The 20,859-nt window shown below is 40.1% G+C and overlaps 1 protein-coding gene across 1 annotated transcript; it reads left to right on the top strand.

Annotated features, from left to right (window-relative positions):
- The first annotated feature begins 101 nt into the window (after positions 1–101).
- RAB22A (RAB22A, member RAS oncogene family) lies at positions 102–20,652 on the top strand. The gene is made up of 7 exons (XM_014955904.1): positions 102–233; positions 2,212–2,291; positions 5,864–5,945; positions 9,997–10,068; positions 10,190–10,296; positions 12,158–12,267; positions 13,586–20,652. Exons 1-7 carry the CDS (start codon positions 198–200, stop codon positions 13,681–13,683), a joined length of 585 nt encoding a protein of 194 aa, XP_014811390.1. The 5' UTR covers positions 102–197; the 3' UTR covers positions 13,684–20,652.
- Positions 20,653–20,859: the final 207 nt, after the last annotated feature.

Raw genomic sequence — 20,859 nt, 5'->3', positions numbered from 1 at the left:
GCGGGGGTGCGGTCAGGTGACGCCGGCGGCCGCCCAAGATGGCGCCGCGTCCGCGGAGCCCGGGGAGAAAGGTGCGCTGGTAACGGCGGCGCGGAGAGGCGGGGGCTGCCCCGCAGGCCGCACGCCTGCCTCGGAAAGGGCTATGGTCGTTCTGCGCCGCGCGTCAGGTGCTCGCTAAAGGCGCAGCCCGTCCGGCCATGGCTCTGCGGGAGCTGAAAGTTTGCCTTCTGGGGGTAAGTGCGGTGCGACCGGGGCCCGCGGCAGGCAGGGAGGGAGGGGGACTGCTGAGGGGCTGGTCGGAAGGCCCGCTCTGGTGGTGGGAGCCCCGGAGGGGTCCGAGCGCGGGGCTGCACTCGCCGGGCGGGCCTGGCCCCTGAGGAGAGCGGGCGGCCGGAGGGGCCTTCCCCTCCGCGGGGGCGTCTTCCAGAGGCGGCCACCCCTCCTCTCTCCCTCGCTTCCTTTAAAAAAAAGGGAGGAAGCGCGAGCATCCAGCGTGTGTTTCCCTCCTTGCGAGCTGTTTTGGGCTTCGAGCTCACTAAATAAATAAATAAATACCAGCACCTGAAATGAAACTCGCGGGAGAGAGGGAGGGGCCTGAACTTTTTTTTTTTTTTTTTTTTTTTAAAAAAAAAGCAACATATGTAGGCTTTGGAAGTGTTGCAGGTGGTGGAAGAAGGAGACATCAAGTAAACCAAAGTAGAAGCTTAAAAAAAAAATCGAAGGCTGTGAAGCCGTGCGTTTGCCGGGCCTGGGCCGGGGGCTCCCCCGGATCTCCTCAGGGCAAGGGGGGGGCATCTCCTCCGCCTCCTGCGGGGAGCTGAGTGACCCCGGCACCGTGCCCGGCTCCCGCATGGCCAGGGCGCCTGTCAGCGGGGAGACCGCCGGCGTCTGTGCTCCTCCTGCTGTGGAGGCATTGGGGGAGCTGCCATTGGCGTTGGGGGAGCTGCCGTTGGCGTTGGGGTGGCTGCCGTTGGCGTTGGAGCTGCCGTTGGCCTTGGGGGAGCTGCCATTGGCCTTGGGGGAGCTGCCAGCCGCTGTTGGCATTGGCCTGACCTGGGAAACCCTTCCTCGTGTGGGAAAAGGAGAAGGAGCACCCAGGAAGACTGGCCGTGGAGCTCCCGGAGCCGTGAGCTGCATCTGTGTAATGCGTTTTAAGATTTGTGCTGCTTATTGAGACTAGAAGCATTATAAAATACAGAACAGAAATAACATGCTTTTCCTTGAGAGGAAAATAGCTTGAAAAAGTTAAATGCAAGCATACGTACTGTACCCAAATTTACTTTATTATTCAGAAGATTCAAGAAAACGCATGAGCGGCGTATGACTTCACTTTCAATTAAGTAGTTCCTCAGGGTTTTTTTTCTTTGAAATTTTAATGACTCTGGAGATACAGAGCAAGAAGTTTGTCTTCACCTCTTGTGATTAAATGCCCGTTTAAAATGTCCAACTGCTATTAAGAACAGTTTTACTGGTGATAGTTTGTTGTTATTTCACTCCTAAATATGCCTTCTGTAAATTTTTTTTTTAAACTATGGAGTCAGTGATACAAATACATACATGACCCAAAATTTTCATGTTACGTTTCCTCTTTTACCATTTATACTTCTATGGGATTGCATTAGAAACATATTTCAGGTGTGTCACAGAAGAAATTTCAAGTCTTTCATTATGCTGGGTGGGACGGCATTACTCAGAGGCTGAAATGCGTGTGTCACACATGTATAATTTAATGTGCTCCATTGGCTTGCAAAGCTGGAGGACCATACTCAGGTGCTGTAAATTTTATTAAAAATGGTAGATGGTCTTTCCCTAGTCCTGTTCAAATGCAATTTGTGCATAGCTTTGGAAAAAAAAAAAAAAGAAAGAAAAAGTTTGAATAATTGATAGAATCACAGAATGGTTCAAGTTGGAAGGGAACTTAAAGATCATCGAGTTCCAACCATCCTGCCCTGGGCACAAATTATAATAACCATGAACGCAGAGTTTTGTAGTCCTTCATCAAAACATCCTAACAGTTTTGTTTAGAAAACTGTGACTTGTCACAGACCTTTCATTTTTCTACTAAACGAGTATAGTACTGGAAGTATTTCAGAATCTAAGATTCTCTGTGGGAATGTGTTGTTCATGCACAGTGTATTGCAAGATTTGAGGACAAAAAAGATCATTTGTTTATAGTAACTCATGTCTCTTTCACCTGTTTCTGTTCTTTAGGACACTGGTGTGGGCAAATCAAGCATCGTGTGGAGATTTGTAGAAGATAGCTTTGATCCCAACATCAACCCAACAATAGGGTAAGAAGCCAAACAAAGTAAATATGACTTATTCAAGAATAAAACCAAATTGTATTAATATGTATTTGTACCTCCTGAATAGATCACTTGCGGATTCTCCATGTGTGGCAGCTAAGTGTGGTGATAAACATGACTGGAGCCTTAATTCGCCTCTGAGCTGCCTTGGGAAGCACAGGAGTATGTTCTACACTCCTGCAGCTTCCATTGTTTTGTCAGATCTGGCCCATTTTGTATTCTTAATCAAAGTTAACAAACTGCTGCAAGGAGTACTGGGCTATGAATTAATTACACTATAGGTGCTTCTGTTAAAGAAACAGCATACTTTTTTCATGCACTACTTTAAAATTTCCAAGTCTAATTATTATGCAGCTATGTGATTATTTTTTTAAGGCTTGTTTTTTTTTTTTTAAGAGTCAAGTACAATAACAAGTCTCCTAGGTTTTTAAAGGTAGTTAACATACTAATTCAGGTTGTAGTCTTCATGAATTCCTTTTAATGTTATACATCGGTATGCAATACACACACTCGTAAGTAACTGATGAAATTGTTAGTGCAGTTGGTCTCACAGCTAAGGATGTTTGAAAGTTGACCCTCAGAGTAGCAACGTTATTGAGCTCAAATCTTCAAATGGATAGAAGGAAGAGGGAGCATCAGGAATTCTTGGTTGGATCTTTTTATTTCTTTTTATGTCCTTTTGGCTTTGCTCAGAAGTAATTCCTTATTTGCGGGAAAACATGACTAGACTTGGTGCTGAGAAGTGTGTGTGGGGTGTCGGTGCAGCTTCCTGTCTCAGGTGTCACACAGGCTCTACTACAGCTTTGACCAGAAAAGATCCTGCTGATAAAGATGTGTCTCATCCTGTCCTTCTAAAAAAAATGTGGCTCCCATGATATCTCTCTCCTCCCCGCTACACTCTCTTCCTCTTTTTTTGAGCGTAAATACTGGTATGGAATTGCAGGATAGTCTGCAGGAAGCATGCTTTTATTTTAATTTCCCTGTTAACAAACATAGCCTTTAAGACAGATCGCTAAGTAGTTTTCTTAGATGTTCAAGGGTTGGGCCTTCATAGTTACTGTCAAATTAGCTACAGTAGAGGTTCTTTTTTGGAGGACCACAAAAGTGATGTGTAGACAGTAGTCATATTGCTGTTTGCATAAGTAGAGGCGCAGGCTGTCTCAGGTGTTTAACTTCAAGTTCTATAGAAAGTTCACATCTAGAGAGTTTTGAGCTTCTTACAAAACTAAAGCTGAGAATGTTTCTGTGGTTACTCCTGGGCTTTTGAGTGAATGAGATACAATCTCAAGTTTCCTGTTAGTTCCCATTCCTCTTAGATATACCTGAGCAATCATGTGTTGTCATGAACGCTCATCGTTCGGGTTCAGATATGGGCAGCTGGAGAAACTCTGTCGGAATTCAGGACAGCTCTGCTCTGCCTGAGCAGCATATACCTCTAGGTGCTCCAGAACGTCTTTGCTATAACGTCTGTTATAGCACCAAGGAATTATGAAGGAGTATAAAACTACTTTCAGGTACATCTTGTTCATGGGAGAAGCAGCTAGGAAACTCAGTAGGGATAATGCCTGTTTTCTTACTGGAAGTCCTTGAGGGTAGTTCTAGTTTGGAGGCTTTTGTTGACCCAAAAAGTGTCAAGCTGTTTGTTCATTTGGATTTTTTTTTTTAATCGATGTGTTTCACAATGAAAACTTCCACGTCAAAGAGTTTCAAATAGGATTTAACCTCTGTTGTCAGCTACCATTTGATATGTTTAGTTGTGATATGAATTAGAGCAACACAGCTGTTCCTGTACAGGAATATTTTGGTTTATAGAGCTGAGTAAAATAAATTTTCAGTGAGAATCTATGATTTAGGAAATTGTTTCCCTACTGGCTAGAGAATTCAGAATTGATGCTTAATTTGTAGAAGTCTTAAGAAAGTGGAAGTCTTTACTGTGCTTTACAACAGCTACTTCTATTGCTTTATTTTCCGTTACTCGTTGCTAAGATACATCATCTAGTTAACTGTTGAAATGCAGTGCAGTTATACTCTTTAGGGGTGCTGCAACCTTATATTTAGCTTCTTAAAAGAGTAATCAACTTTGGAGATCCACATACTGTTTGGCAAATCATCTGAGCTTAAGGAATGGGGAGATTGTTACCTCTGAACAGTGGAAAGCATTGTGTAATTGCTCCCTTTCTTTATTTTAAATGCAGCTAGCTGTTTTGTCCTCCTATAACATGGAAAGACCCCAGTTATATTAACTACAAAAGTGTTGTGGACATCATTAAAAATCTGTACCCTGGTGGTACTTAATATCTGAGATAAACTGCAGTTCAGAGTCCTGGTCTCTGGTGTTCAGTGCTGTTGATCATCCTCAAAGTCTCTTGTTCTCCGACTTGGAATCTCCCGCAAGCTTAGTGCACTGTGAGGAGCTGCAGCACAGGCTGCCTCCAGGACCCTGTCCTGCACCCTCTCCAAAACTGGCAGCAGCACAGGTTTGGGAGTCTGCAGTATTTTCGAGTGACAAGAATTAAACACACAAAAGATGTTCAAGATCATAACGTAGGATCTCATATGCTCAAAATAATCATGGCATCTGGAGGTATTCAGACCCAGCCTGGACACGTTCCTGTCCAGCCTGCTCCAGGTGACACTGCTCTGCAGGGGGTTGGACTGCATGATTTGTGTCCAACCCCTATGATTCTGAGATTCTGTGATTCTTCCTATTCTACAAGGATTTGAATTCAGTGTGTGGCTTTCTAGTAAAAAATGTGCCTACAGGTAATAGATATAGCAAAGAACTGCATCTTGTAAAACATTAGGTCTCTGAATTCCTGTTCTTGTGGGAAATACACTGATTCATGTAAAGCAGATCAAGTAAAGCATAGAAGCACTTTGCAATATTTTGCAGTATCTTACTGTAAAAGATCTGGAGCATAGGAAGAAATTTTGTTGTCTTCTGGAAGTGCAAGAGCTTCTGCAGACTCAGGTGTATAATGACAGGATTTGGGAGCTGTACAGAGCACAGACAACAAGGAAGTTGATTTCTCATTATTGATCATTATTGATTTCTCTGTCCTCTTAACACCTACAATAGTGATATGAGTCTCCCATATTTTACTCCCAAGCATGGACTTGCCAGTGTTTATCTGAATGCTAGTACAGAGATAGGAAAAGCTGATGCAGAGGGAAAGGATTTGATCTCTTTCCCTCTGGAAGTTTCTGGTATTCACTTACGTGGTTTGCTGTGATGATTCCTCCACTTAGGAAGAATTTGATAAAAAAGGTGATCTTTTTTGGTGGTATCATCCTTTATTTTTATCAAAATCTTATGAACAATAAAAGCTTGTATTTTGCATTCATGGTCCTTCTGTTAGTTGCATTTCATCCTCTCAAGGGAAAGTTCATCTCTGAGGCCCTTTGCTTCATTAATGTCAGGCTTTATGTATGAAAATCTTCTTCAGTTTTGAGGGGACCGCTTTTATTGGAATGTAAACCTTTTGACAAGTTCATGGTAGTAGTGTTCTAAGAACATATTTATATTCTGAAAAGCATAAGCTGTAATTTTTTTCCAGGGCCTCATTTATGACCAAGACTGTACAGTATCAAAATGAGCTGCATAAATTCCTGATTTGGGATACAGCTGGACAGGAGCGGGTGAGTAGAATCAATATCTGCAGTGATAGTTCTGACTAGAGTTTGGGCTGCTCTTCAGCCCCACCCCTGAAAGTCTCAATGTGATCTGGTTTTACCAATACCTGTCAGAAAGTTTTCTTTTATGCAGGTTTTTATCAAGGTAAGAGTGCTGTAAATCTGGTTTTACTTTTCATTATTATTGTGGTTAAAGTACAAAGCTAAGGATGATTACCTAAGAAGAGGAGCTTATAAAACAAAAGCCTGGGTTTAGATTCCCTGAAGAGGAGTGCCCTTTCAAAAGAACACAAGGCGGGGGAAGGCAGCAGCTCTTTCTAGTACCATTTCTATAGCTGGGTTTTAAACGTTCAGCTGCAGCACTCGCAGGCAGTGCAATGGCAACAGGAGAATCCAAGTGAAATGAATGATCATGTTTCATAGTACAAGTGAGGCCCTGGTTCTGGAAAAATACATGACTGCTAGCACATTCTGTTAGCTTTGGTCTTAAGGTTATTCATGTGAGTAGGATGTGGGTTTTAGGCATTCAAAAGAAGCATTACAGGCAATGTTATTGGTAATAACTAATCTTTTATTATTTTGTAAAGTTTTACTTCTCAAATCTGATAGTGTTAGAAGCTATATCAGGAACTCTTATTTTGAAATTTAAATTTTAATTTGGTAATTTGAGGTTTTGATCTCTGCAGCACGAGTATTTCTGAGGGGAGGCAACAGAATTTTCCAAGAAAATGACTAATCAAATGAAATCACAGTTAATTAATACATATTCTTTTTACTTAGAATTTAAAAGGAAGACTTTGCTAGTTTACTAGCTGATTTATGGAATACTAGTAACAGTGGTAGAAATTATTGTAGCTATGTTAACAGTGCTTATTCTTGCAGTTTTTTGACTGTTAACTAGCGGGAATTGTCAGTTCCTCATGATGAGTTTATTTAGGGTGTGAGGTAACTGTAAGAAAGGTAGACACCAGACCTGTCCCTGGTAAGAGTCAGTTTGATCTGGTTGGGTTATTACTTTAGGATAATAACTGGCAAATGCAGCTGTACTATTTTTCAGGATTGGCTCAAAAAACGGAGAGCCCAAGCAGAAAAAAACCAGCACAAAACAAATCAAAACCAGCACCACCAAAAGAACAAGAAGAAGAATATAAATCCCCAAAACAAGAACAAACCACCCGAGTTGTAAAGGCTCAGTCATCCCTGGTCAGAGTCACTTGTCTTTCTGACGTCCCGGTGGTGGAACAAACTTGCTAGCTATTTAGCTTGATAACAACTGTGGTGACTACAAAGTAACACAAGTATATTTGTATTGCATTTTGGTGCTCTAAATTTTTGAATGACAGTTTATTTCCTTCCAGCAGCACCATATAAAGCAAACTTACATGTCAGGGATGTGTCCCAGCGATATGCCCAATAGTATGCATGTTATCAGAAATACCCAAGAACTTCCATTACTAGCAAGCAGTCAGCATTTGCTGTAGATAGTTGTAAGTTGACATCCTAGCCCATTCTGAAATGTTAATGCTGGATATGAGTCTTCTGAGAGCTATAGTGTGAATTTTGAGAGGCTAGTACTCTTAAATGGAAAGCTTTATAAGCATGCCTGCCGCAACTTGGCAGGAAAGATCCATTCCATATTAGCATTCCATCCTGTTCCCTTTAGCTGTGCTTGCAAGCAATGGGAGAGTGCTGTAATCTGCTTCCAGCACACTACAATCTGAGGAAGCATCTCTGTACATGACTAGCATGATCCTTGTCTTTCTTTTTTTAGACTTTGGGTGTTACCTCTTTAATTTTCTTCCATATAAATTGTGTGATATTTTTCTTTAAATAAAAAAAGAAGAGATGTCTTAACCTGGGCTCTGACCCAAGAGCTGTGCTGTCTGTGAAGCTTCTGTTCCACTCCTGAGAGTGTCAGTGTTAGTGTCATGCCTGTGAGGCCCCAATATATCCAAGGAAAATAGTGAAATGGGAGCAAGGATATTTGCTTTGAAATGATGTCAGTATTTTCATAGATGTTTCTTTCTCCAAAACAGAACAGCACTGTCACTTACTGCTAGTCATAAATGGTCTGAATACCTGCCTTGCCCTGAAATCTGCAGCAGTTTTCTGGTCCTGCAGCACACTGGACAATGAATTATGGACAGAATGCCCTCCATGGTGATCTGGAATACCAAAAATGTCCACATCATTCTTGAAATTGAAATGTCTCTACTGAGCTATGATGCGTAATGCACGGAATTTGTAGCCTTGGCTTCTTGAGGAGCATTTGCTATTTTCCACTTCCAAAGCCCAGCATCGAATAGTTAGCGCTGCACTGGGCAGCCCCTTGTTGTAGATGGCTTCAGGCAGTGGCTGGCTGGCTCCATCTGAAGGTGAGCACTAACTCACTTCCCGCAGCTCATTTCCCTCTCTGTTCTCCTTCCTTCTGCCAATACAATAGGAGATTACTTATAGCAGTTAGGATTTTTGTCTTCTTTCCTAAAAATTTTGTCAGTTTCTCTGGATTGACATTGTCTTAATGATTATGTCAAAACACAAATTGGAGGCTGGAGGGCAAGCTGAAGTCTTTGAAAAAATAGCAAAAGGAAAATTCAGTGTTTCTGGTAACATCTGTTTTGTTAATGTATTTTATCTGCTGACTGCTCTTAGGTGGAAAAAGCTTCTAAGTGTTAGCAGGCAGGAAATGAGAGTAATACAAAATCAGCAAATGAGAGCTGGTTTATTCCCAACATAAATACTCAAATAATCAAAAAGCCAGGTTGCAACCAGGCCAAGTGGTGGTTTACCAAATAGGTTTCCCTTTACGTCTTACTACTTAGGAGGAATAGCGGGATTATGTCCTAACTGAACTGAATGGCTGCCCATGTTTCCCTTTCCCACTATTAAATATTTTTATATTCTGAACTTTGTGTTTAAAGTCCTGTTTTCAAAACAGAATTTGAGAGCCAAAACGTAGACGGTCTGGAATTCTGCTTTATAGCAAGATTTTTATGATTTATAATATTGCTCTCAGTTGAACTGTACTAAGCAAAAGGAAATAGGTATTTTATTAGAACCGAATAAGCCTTTATGAAAAACTGTATTCTATTCATGATTTTTACCCTGAGTAATAACATGCACAAAAGCTCTAAATCACGTACGCTTACATGCAGTTTACGCTGTCCTTTCACTGAGAGGTTTTGGTTGCTAGATCAGTTGTCTGGTTCACACTGTTATTAAGAATGGTTGATTGGCATTTTACTCGTGCTCGATCACTTTTTTCAGTCCTGGGTTCATAGCACTCTGCACATACAGAGGTACCCGCCTGCTTTATACCCTGCAAATGCACTACCAAGTAAATACGCCTGCTGCCGATTTGATTCTGAAAATTACAATAAAACTACTGTAGCCTTTTTCTATCTACGTGTTCTTTAAAGCTCTGTTTGCAAGAGGTCACAGTTGTGGGCTTTTGCAGTTCTTAGTTTTGAACGTGCTTTTGAGGAAAACTTAAGTGAAATTCCTAAAGCCGTAAGTTAGATCACAAAGAAAGCAACATTTCTGTCATTTAAGAGTGCCATGACTGATCCATGGGGCTATGCATTGACGCCGACTTCCAAACATTTCACATCAGCAGTGGCACACTAGTTTTCTTAAGATTACTTTTTGTCCAAAAGCATGAGTGTCTTAAAAAGGAGGAAGCAAGTTCAATTTTGCCTATTTTTCCTTTGCTTGGTGTTTGAAGTTGAGCATATATCCTGCGGGTTTGTACTTGTCTGTAATCTACAGTCTTTTAAATGAGATTCTAATCTAGTCACAATAAGGTCAAATTTGGCTTCCTGCTTTTTGCAGTAGGTGTGCTCCTGATCCCTAGACTATTTATTGGTTGGCTTTTGTAAAACAATACTTTCATGAAAGTTTATGTACTCTACTGCACAGCCTCTCTGTCACTGTAAAGAAAAGTTTTCCACTAACATGGACTTTGTACCTAGTTATCACTTTGTTCAGTAATAATAATAAGGAAGTAATGGGGTTCAGCAGAAGATCAGATTGATAATGCGTGGTGTCTGTCTTTCAGTTTCGTGCTTTAGCCCCGATGTATTACAGAGGGTCAGCAGCAGCCATCATAGTGTATGACATCACAAAAGAGGTAAGAAATTTGAGCTTGACCCAGCATTACAATTTCTGGTTTTTTTGTGTCATGGGCCAGTTCTGACTCTTAATTCTTTCTGTTTTGTTTTTTTTTTTTTCTTCTCTTTTTTCCACATCAGGAAACTTTCTCAACGTTAAAGAACTGGGTTAAAGAGCTTCGACAGCACGGACCTCCAAACATTGTTGTAGCTATTGCAGGAAATAAGTGTGATCTTAATGATGTAAGGTAAATAACAGTTGACAGTTTGGAGATTTTCACTTAAGCTCATAGTGCTAAATAGGTTTAAGATTTCGGAACAGGTGAGAGGTGCAGAGCCATTTAAGCCACTGTGCACTAGGATTGTAGATTCACAGGGGGTCTGAGCTGTTTCTGCTGCCAGAAGATTCGGTTAGTCAGTCCTGGGACAGTGTTACCCACTTCCTCCCCGCTGTTGGTGCGAATACGCATGTGAGTGGGCAGTAAATCAGGCTGTAAAATGGATCCAGGTTAAAACTAACAATTTAAAAAAAGGAAAACTGGTCGGAGTGTATTTCTTTCTCACACCATGAACGCTCGCTGGCACGACAGAGGAGGGACAGCGGGGCCAGGAATGAGGAGTTTACAGGGAGACAGGATTACCTTTTCTGGTGGCAGTGCCAAGTTACACAAGCCTGAACTGCCCGTGAAACTACAGTGTAATACAAGCTGTTTACCTCACTTTATAAGAAGTGCTCCTGTCAGTCTGTAGCACCTCATTTTGTTAGGAAAAACATGCAGCCTGTTGGAAAGCATTGTGTAGGTTTTTCTGACTTGCTTGTTCAGGTGCCTTCCTTCCCTGCTTAAATATTGGGGTGGAATTGGCTGTGGCTGAAATAGTTGCAGGGAGTGGGGAAAAGTTCTTGAGAAACTTTATGAACAGCCAAACTTTGAAGAAGGCATGAATTAAAAACAAAAGAAGCCCTTTTTTATTGATGTTCTGGTTAAATAAGCCAAAATTCAGAAAGAAAGTGTGGGCAAAGTTCTTGTTTTAAGATGTCATTGGAAAAGGTACCACAGCTGGTGTCTCAAAGTAGACAGATGGTTGTGTGTTTTAAGAACCACTGCAGTCGGTTCTTAGTATAGTTTTACAAATTGTTAATATATAGCAGTTATCTAGTGAGCTCTAGCAACTTTAGTTAGACGTTGCATGCCTCTTGAAAGAAATAGGGCATAAAATTACCAGAAGACAAATACAAGGTATGCAATATTAAGTCTCACACATTGGTGCTTAGGTGGCACCATAAATTATATAAACATTGCTGTTCAAGGTAGTGAGCAAGATTCCTTGTACTTTAGTCAGAGGCAGTGTTTGAGTCACTGATGCAAAGTCTGTGCTTTTGATATCCTCAGTCCCTTTTTGCTGCAAGCAGCCTGTGTTTTCTAGGAATTGTATGTAAAGTGATCCAAGGTGTAGCCCAGTCCCCTCTCCACCCCTTGGGTCTGTTTTTTTGATGTTGGTAAAGGAAACATACCTCATTATCAGCTTGCCTACTTAAGGGTGCAAAATAAGTTTTCTGCTTCTTGGCTCTCTTTTTGTGTGCTCAGTCTAAATCTGTTCCCGTTCATAGCTGCGTCTCTGTGCTTCCCATAAAGTCAGTGCTACACTAATGGTCTGGCCAGTGTTGTGAGATACTTGCTTTTGTAAACAGCTGTAGGAAATCGCCTGGAGTAGTGGAACTAATGCTTTAGTATGTTTTCAGTGCATCTAAAACTGTTGTTTGTGTGAAGAATAAAGCACCCCCTAAAGATTGATTGCAGACCTACACTTGGAGCACGCAGGAAACGAACTCCACTGTAATGTTGTCCGATGGGTTCAGGCCTCCTTTAGTCTGGGATTGTGCCGCAGTGATGCTCAACCCTCAAGGCAGAGGGATAGTGTAGAGTAAAGAATGAGCATCAGCTTCAGGATGAGGGATCAGTGTGATGCCAAACAAGTAAAATACAAAATATTCATTTAATGAAACACTTAAAAGCTTAATATATCCCTTAAGATTTTGAATAATGTGTTTGGGTTGAGTTTTTTTTTTTTGCATTCACAATTTGTTTGGTTTTTGCTTTGTTTTTCCAGAGAAGTCATGGAAAAAGATGCTAAAGACTATGCAGATTCCATTCATGCAATATTTGTAGAGACAAGTGCGAAAAATGCAATAAACATTAATGAACTCTTTATAGAAATTAGTAAGTATTTAAACAGTTAATGTGCTTTCTTCTGAAGGATGTTCAAGTAGAAATTTGATTACTGTATTAGTTTCTGTGCTATTTAGGTGAGAATATACTGACTTAAATTTGTTACAGTCGGAGATGAACACAAACTGCAAAATGAGCTGTATAATCTCTGGTCTTCTAACAACCTCTAAATATTCCTTCTAGAGATTTTAAGCCTCGTGTGGTGCTGGTGGATAAATAGCAAGCAGGGCACTCGTGTCAGAAGTCAGTGTCATCTTACTGGTTTTGTTATTGAATGTTTCAATTAGTACTTCCAAGGTTATGCAAGGGAAAGGAAATGGCGCAAGGAAGATCCAAAATTTATACAGCTGTGAAAAGAAATTAAGTTTAAACTCTTAGTGTTTGTACTTACTCTAAAACAGTGCATTTGCAAAAATACAAGAATTCATAAATGCCAGATTACTGCATGGGAAATAGCAATGATTGTATGTAGATTTTCCACAGGTATTTTTGTGATAGCTTGGGTTTCTTTAATTAAATTGCAAATCTCTTCAGTCTCGTTCATGGCGAGGACGGCAATGACATTTTTTTGTGTGAATGAAAAGCTGACAGTATTCCAAAATGAATTCATGCAGGTTGTGAAAAGAGGACAAAGAGCAATCCGTTTGTGTGTCTGTGCACAGCAGTTTAGCTTGGCATAACCACAGAAACATTAGACTTATCAGGAAAAAAAAAAAAGGATCCTTAGAAGGAGTTGAATAAATTGATGTAAAAAGCATGTGCTGTAAATTAGCTTCCTTGATTTACTGACTTCATAGTTGCTCTCTAAAACTGATCTTGAATAAACTATTGGAAAAAATCATAAATCCTCCTCAGAAAAGAACACTCACCCAGGAGTAGTCAATTCTGAAGACTGATTAGATGAGCAAAGCAGCTGCTGTTGCAACCACTTTGTTACAAGTCCAGTGCAGGTCATCTGCTGGGGAAATACAGGCCAAGATGGTAGTTCTCAACGAAGATATTCCAGATGGTGTTGCATCCTGCAGTGTATATTCTCCGGGTGCTTTTATGGCTTAGCTGTCCAAGTCTAGATTAGCCTGAACTGTAAACGCAGCAAAATTAGTTAAAATTGCCTCTGCTCTTCTTTGTGGAACCCGAACAGACATAGCACAGACTGTTGACTGCCAGCCCTCTGTTATGCAGGAATGTCATTGTTAATGACATATGACCAATTGAAGACACGTTTTTATACACAAAGCATACACTGAATGCTTAGATTCGGTTTCAAGTATAATGTTTCCTATAATCTTTTTTTTCTGCCTCCTTGTAGGTCGCAGAATCCCATCAACTGACACTAACCCCCCATCTAGTGGTAAGGGCTTCAAGCTTCGAAGACAGCCATCGGTGACAAAACGCAGCTGCTGTTGACTGCTCCCTTAGAAAATCAGACTTGTTTATGCAGTAGGTGGTCTCGGCAGTTAATAGTTCACGTTGGGTTTATACTATCAGTCCTAGATCTGTGTCTGCTGGTGTTCATACACCCAAGGTCCCACAAAATGGGCCGGTTCATCTGACATCTGTACACTCAGAGAAAAGACTGCAATCAGAATGTCAGCTGTTTACTTACAAAAGGTGTAGTATCTCTTGCATTCAAAGGGAATCCATCATGGCTTTTTTGGCCTTGCTTGAAAGGAAAGTGGCTATATGGATGGTAGAACTGAAATGTTTAGTAGTTTTGTAATCAAGATTTTAGAGGGGTTTTTTTTGTAAAAAGGGAAATGAGCACTTTTACGGGACTTTAGGGGTGGGAGGAGTCTGGAAGTTAGATGTCATTTCTTCCTTTTCTTCAGTGAGCCTTATTTTAAATTTTGTTGTAGCTAATCCCAAGTATGATGGGACAGTTGATGTGAGGTGGCTACAGAATAAGCAACTGAAGACAAATAATAGGCAAATCTGTCCATCCAGTCCCCAAATCCCATTTGCACTTTTTATTTAAAGATAATAGGCACCGGGGGTGGGGACACAAGCAACAGGTATTAAATCACAGACAATCTTTTTTTTCATGCTGACTTTAATCACCGTAAGGCAAACTGATATGCTTATAGGCTTCTTTTGGTTCCTACAAGTTTTTTAATATGAAGAAAACCTAGTTGTAGTTCTGACTAAATTAAGTGGTTACTGACTAAAAACAAATGCTGTAAACAGATGCTGCCAGTTGTTCTGATAAGACCTAAAAGTTTTTAAGGAAAGCTTTTAATTGCTTGGCATGTGTAAAGTGTTCATATTATATTTATGAGATCAGTGTTTAAAGTATTATAAATGATGTAAAAACAGTAAAAAAATAATGCAATCTTATACACTCCTTCCATTCCACACCTATGGATAAACTCTTGGGGAATCTCCCCAAGATGTTCTTTCAATCACATTTGGAAGGGCCAATAGAGAATGCTGTTGGTGTAGCATGAGGTCTGTCTGTTGAACAAGTTTTCATCTGTGGTGCACCCAGTCTTTCCCATTTTGGGCACAAAAATACAAATAGGAAGTAACTTTAAGACGTGGTAATGTAGATCATTACCTCTTGGTTTCTGGGCTTTTTCATCTGTGAGGGTTTTTAGGAAATCAGTGTTTAGCTTATTCTGTATTCATTCTAGTACGCTTTCAATTAAACTATAGGTTGACCATACCCATTTGTGCTATTTTATTTATTTTTACTTTTTGTTTCCTACCAGCACTAGGGAGAAACTTTACATTTTTGAAGAAAAAATGCGTAATAGACTTGAGTATATACTAAAATATGCTGTTTAGCTTTAGTATCAAAATGAGGTCATGTTGATGATTCCTATTTTTTGTTTGTAATCTGGTTTTCTATCATCTGAAGTATTTTCTTTGAAGGAAATACAGAAAAGTTTGTAAGAAATGAAAGGACTTGTACTTCAGATTAGTTTGAACTAGTTAAAATTCTTATAGAACTGTTCTGGAGCACAACAGGTGGACTATTACAGTGAGATTTTTCTGAATGGGTCAGTATGTTTTAATGAAATCCAGTGGCTACATTTTTATCCCGCCTTTTACCCACCCTGCATTCTCAATTATGCTTTCTCTGCTACAGCTGTAGAGGCTCCATGCTTATAGAAAGCCCAAGAAGTAAATCTTCATCCAATGAAGGCTGTTTGAAGCTCCTTTGAAACATTGGTCCTCATGGTGTCTCATGGTAGAGACAGATGCATGTTTGGTGTTAGCCTGATGTAGGATATCTTGTTTTCTGTCACTCAAAAGCAAATAAATCACGAACAGAAAACTTTAGTACCACAAAATGCTTGATGGAAAATATAAGTAATAAAAAAAGTGCAGAGTAAGCTTGCTCTTGGGCATATTTTTAATTATAAAAAAGCAGATTAACAATTAAATGTAGAACTTTCACAGTGCTGGTCATGGAAATCCCTAATTTCTTTGAAATATCTCCATTCTTATCCTGGCAATTTTTAAAAAAATAAATTATCTGGTTATCTAAATCAACTAGGTTTTTTAAACATTTTGTGTTCACTGTGCTTCAGAAGTCTATTCTATACCAAGATATCAGGTAGTATCATTAGTATCTTTCTGCCAAACAGAAAATATTGCTTTTATTACAGTTGCTTAGTAATAAATCTGGACATTCTTAAACTTCGAGAGATCATAGTAGGAGAAAGAACGTCTCAGATACTGGGAATATCTTTCATGTAGATTAGTGGAAAAAGGAATTTCAGACTTTGTAAATTATTGCTATTGCCTGTTACCATGTGGTAAAAATGGAGTTTAAATCTGGTTTTTTGGTGAGATAATGAAAATGGTTTAATAGTATTTATCCAAAATTCATTGACTTGTGAAGAAAATACTGGACGCTAGGCAAGACTGAGAGCTTGGCTAGTGCTGAGATTATTGTAGTTCTCTCCCGTCAGGGGAGAGATCCATGTATCGTAGCAAATCTTTGTCAACTGCTTTCTGATCTATCCTGGCTTATTTGCCATACACCAAAAGTAGACTTTAAAAACAAACAAACGCACTCCAAAACCCTGAAGAAGCAGCAACAATCTGGCCCTTCTCAGACGTAGCTCAGTCTTGATGTCTCAGAGTCCCTTTGCTGTGCTCCAGATACTGGTGGGTGCCAGCAGGGCACATTCCATGTCCCTTTGCGGGGCTGATCTTGAGTTACTGCAGTTAAGGAAAACGTGGAAATGTGGAAATGGACCAGTGTTTCAGATTGTCCAAACTGCAAACACGGCGGTGAGGCTGCTTTCTAACACGTGCCTGTTTAAAATGACAGTGTGTTGATCTAAGTTCCTGTGAGCCAAGATAACTGTTTATTGATCCGTTGGCCCCAGCTGAAAGCCGAATGAGTCTTCCCTGGATGAGATGCACATGTTCATTCTTTCGTTTGTGTTGAAGAGAAATGTTTTCTTCTGTATGAATAATTTGTTAGGCCATCTGCTTTCATCTTGCACTGGGCTGGCTGAAACTCATTATTTTTGTCCTAACATAGCTTCTTTATTTGGAGATACATTAGCCTTTGAGTGTTTGGAGTGCTGATCATCAACCATTCCAACTAAATTTTTAATAACTTTTTCTTCTGTTAAGTTGTTGAAAAAGCTCAGGACTGATGTTTTATTCCATTATGCCTTTCTGTTTAATGAATGGAGCTCACCATAGAGACTAGACTTTCAGATGCTCTCAGAGGGAATTAATTCCTGCAAACAAGTTTGTAAGGGTAAAGTATCACGTATGTAAAATGTAACAAGGTGCATGTCGTATCATTGATCCAGAGTGTTTGTTAACTGAAAAAAATATGACTCAACTTCTAAATACCACCAATTCTTTCCCACAAAAGTTATAGATTTGTACAAAAATATCATTTAATAAATGTTCAGTTCTTAAGCTTTGGAGCAACTTAAAGGTGCTTCCCATGTTTTGGAGGTGTCTTCATCTTACCGTCTGCAATAGAAGTCTGTTAACTGACTTGCCAGGCTCCTGATCTGTGCTGTGGGTAGTTCTGTAGTATGTTTTATATACATGCTGAAAACAGGCATGCTAAATGCCTAAGTAGTTGAAATCTGGAAGCTTGTATTTAATTACAGAAGCATCTAGTGGTCAAACTACTGAAAACTGTTAGAGCTGCTTTGAAAAGTTCTAAGACCATTCTAACAACTTTTGCTGTTGTTAAGAAGGTGAAGACTTTGTCTATGTTATTAGATCTGTGTCGCAACAAACCAAATCATTGCACTTCATTCCCCACTGACATCAGTGAGACCCTTCCTTTGAGCGCTGCAGGATCAGACAGTTCACAGTTCAGAGCGGCGTTTCATGCAGAGTCCTTGATGCGTTTTGTACCTAATGCCAATTCAGTGCCACCACCCTGCTCAAGAATGGTTATTGACGTGCTTGGGAGGAGAGTAAGGGGAGAGCAGACAGTGCCCACCTGCCGATTTGGAAGTCTGATCCTTTAGCCTGGTTGAGAGGTGTGGGATTCATTAGGAGCTGTCTACGTTCATGGTTAAAGCTTCATTTTAATTATCAAAAAATAATTCAGGCTGAATATTGTGAGTGGTTTAAAAGTTGGCAACAAGATTTTTGTTATGTTAATCCTAAATTATTCCCTACCATTATTGTTAATTTCCAGTATAGCATACTGAGTATTAGTTGGAAAAGGAAGCTTTAGCAGTGGTGTTTGAATGACTTTCTTGTGAAACAGTCTTTAGTGTTTATTAAGGATGGTGCAGTCTATTTGCAGAGTGCTGTGTGGGCAATCTGCACAGGCTGCCTTGGGTGGTTTACAGGACAGAAGCTGCACGGTGTAGCTGGTCATCCTGTTCTGAACCTCATTGAGAAGCAACAATAGCTACATAGAAGAGGAAAAAAACATCTCAAACATGAGGAGAGCCTGAATAATTCACTGACTTGAACTTCAGCACTGTCTCATGTATCTCTCTTAAATGCTTTAAACCTCTAAAAAAAAGAGGCTTCTCTGTTCATGGACGAGAGAAGGACAAACTTTCTGAAGTTTTTTAGCGGGAAGTTGTTTTACAGTGACCTGGGCCTGTTTGTGTGCCACAGATCAGTTACTTGAAGCAGGAGAATTGTGTGCTTGGAATTACCTTCTAAAAAATTTGCACAAAATTCTCTGTTAAAATTTTATGTTCAGATCACATTCCTAGTAATAGACTAGCAGGTGACAGAAGACTTACAGAAATAAGATGTTGGTGTGAATTGTTAATTTAAGATAGAAATATAGGTTCTAGTATAAAAAAAGTGTCAGGTCAGCTCTCCTTTTCAGAGTCTATGGCTCCAGCTTGGCGAAAGAAATGGGCTTGAAACCACATCTTTGTTTCTCATACAAGAATTCAGGTGCCAAAACATATTTCCTTAAAATTATTAGGTTTTGTGACACCAGTGTTTGTTTCAGAAAAATCGCTTCTGAAGTTTTGGAGGTCTCAAAAGTTTGAATGCAAACTCTTTCATGGTCAGCTAGAATCAAAAGTGCATGATTTGGAAAAATGAAAAAAGCGTTACCAAACTTACAGATAAAGTATCAGAAGTAACACATCTTTCAAGCCCACACTTACTGATGGGCTTAGTCCCCGACATGTCAAAATGGTCCTTGGGGCAGCTTCTTCCTCCTTCCCCTCCCAGCTCCCCCACCCAGCTCTGAATTTTTAACGCAGTGTTGTCGGAGTGCACATGCTATAAACAGCCATTTAGAAATGCCTAGAAAAGTTATAGAGGCTTGGAGTTACTTGGTGCTTCCTATTTTACATGGAAAATCAAGGCAGTAAGATGGTTTGGCCCACAAAAAATTCAGACAGCATTTGCTGAAACTGCTCTCAACTTAGAATAAAGAGTTCTTAGAGAAACAATTTTGAGTTTCCCATTTCATCATCCTGCAAGTTGGGGTTCTTAAGTTTTTTACTTAAACACTAACAGTGAATTTACTCAAGGAGCTAATTACCTTTGTAAGGGTACTCTACTCTGAAGAAGGCTGGGTTTTTCTTTGCTTCATTTCTGTTAACGTTTTCACTTATGAGTTATTAAACAAACCAACTGCTACTTCTTTCTCGAATGTTGAAGGATACAGACCGCTCCTCCTGTCGCGCTCCTCACGCTGTGATCCTCCACCCAGCCACGGCACCTGGGGATGCTGTAACTGCTGACACCGTGCCTCACTCGTTTCACAGCATGCATTTCCTATTAAATCTATTAACGTTTTTTTGACAGTTTATTCTGTGTTTCCTTATGGGATTTAGCCAAGACTAGGTGGTGAGTGGCTTTTTCCTCTCAAGGGTTCTAGAAGTATGTGTCACAGCGGCAAATACTTATAAACAAAACAGTAATTCATTAGTAGAGCCTTATGAAACGGTTCTGGAAACCCAGTGGCCGAGATGTGTCCCTGCACAGCGCGCTCAGCGGGAGGCAAGTCACGGTGTGCTCTAGTAACACCCTGTAAGCACATCTGTATTTTAACTTCCCTTTTTGGACTTCCTGTCTCTGAATATTGTGTATCCAACATGAAATTGTGACACAGGGAATTGATCTGAAACGCAGAAGTGGATTGCGTTTCTGTAGCTGGAAGACACTTAAGACTTCCTGGGAATCTCCCCCCTTGTGCCCCCCACCCCCAGTACAATGAAGGAAAAAAAATAAAATCATTCCGAATGTTTCTTCTAAACAAGAAACTGCATTGGTATATTCAGGGCACAAAAATAACCTGATATGCATATAGCTCTTGCAGTGTAATAAATGTCTGCCTGTAAAATTAAGCATGAAGGTTAACCTTTGGATCAGCAATTCTTGTCCCTCTTCAGAATGTTCTGCCTTTTCATTCTAGGATTGGGATAACCTCTCACAAAGGTGGAAAGGTCTGTGCCTTCTTATTATAGTGTCTCTTACTAAAACTAACTTAAGCCGCTTGGAGTTACAGAGCATTTGCAGCACTGTAAACTGCACAAATTGACAACCATTGCTTCACTGCATGACGTGTAGTCAGATTCCTGGTGATGAAATTCTAGTGAGGAATTCCCAAGCTTATGAATGTCTCGAGACTTTTTTTAGTCTTCTCTTGGGCTGGTCCTGAGAGTGTGTACAGGTTTGTCTGTATTGTTGGTCTGTAGATGCTAATGAGGAAAACCAGGCTTTTGTTCTCTCCTTTTTGTTGGAATTGTTACACTCCCATGTAGTGCATAGAATGCAAATAAAGAAATGTTGATTTGGCATAATGTAAACAGCCTTTTCAGCTTAAGCATTCATAATAAACTTTTCTAGTGTAATACCATGCTAAATCACTACCAGTCTGATGTAATGTGCAAAAAAAAAAAAAAGAAAGAAAAAAAAGGTGTAAACATTTTATTAATAAAAAGCTTTGTTTATAAATGTGCTGGCTTTGTTTATATATGGTTCTGAAATTCTCAACATCTTAAAAAATAATGTCTAGAGAAACAGAATTATACAAGAGGAAAGCAAGCAATACCATGGCAGAAGTGAATCCAAGTGATGATTCAAACCGCTGTTTTCCAAACTACCAAGTCCTGGCCATTCAGAAACTGTAGTTTTTTCCTGGTTTCTGTAGGCAGGAAGGCA

The sequence above is a fragment of the Calidris pugnax genome, unplaced genomic scaffold, assembly GCF_001431845.1.
Source record: "Calidris pugnax isolate Ruff unplaced genomic scaffold, ASM143184v1 scaffold50, whole genome shotgun sequence".
Lineage (NCBI taxonomy): Eukaryota > Metazoa > Chordata > Aves > Charadriiformes > Scolopacidae > Calidris > Calidris pugnax.
Note: the sequence above shows the minus strand (reverse complement) of the source record. Positions and strands in the feature narration are given on the sequence as shown.

Excerpts from the sequence above, each read along its gene's own strand:
- RAB22A (XM_014955904.1), top strand. The coding sequence starts at position 198 with ATGGCTCTGCGGGAGCTGAAAGTTTGCCTTCTGGGG. Across the intron at positions 234-2,211 it reads TGAAAGTTTGCCTTCTGGGG|GACACTGGTGTGGGCAAATC; the intron begins GTAAGTGCGGTG and ends TCTGTTCTTTAG. Across the intron at positions 5,946-9,996 it reads ATACAGCTGGACAGGAGCGG|TTTCGTGCTTTAGCCCCGAT; the intron begins GTGAGTAGAATC and ends TCTGTCTTTCAG.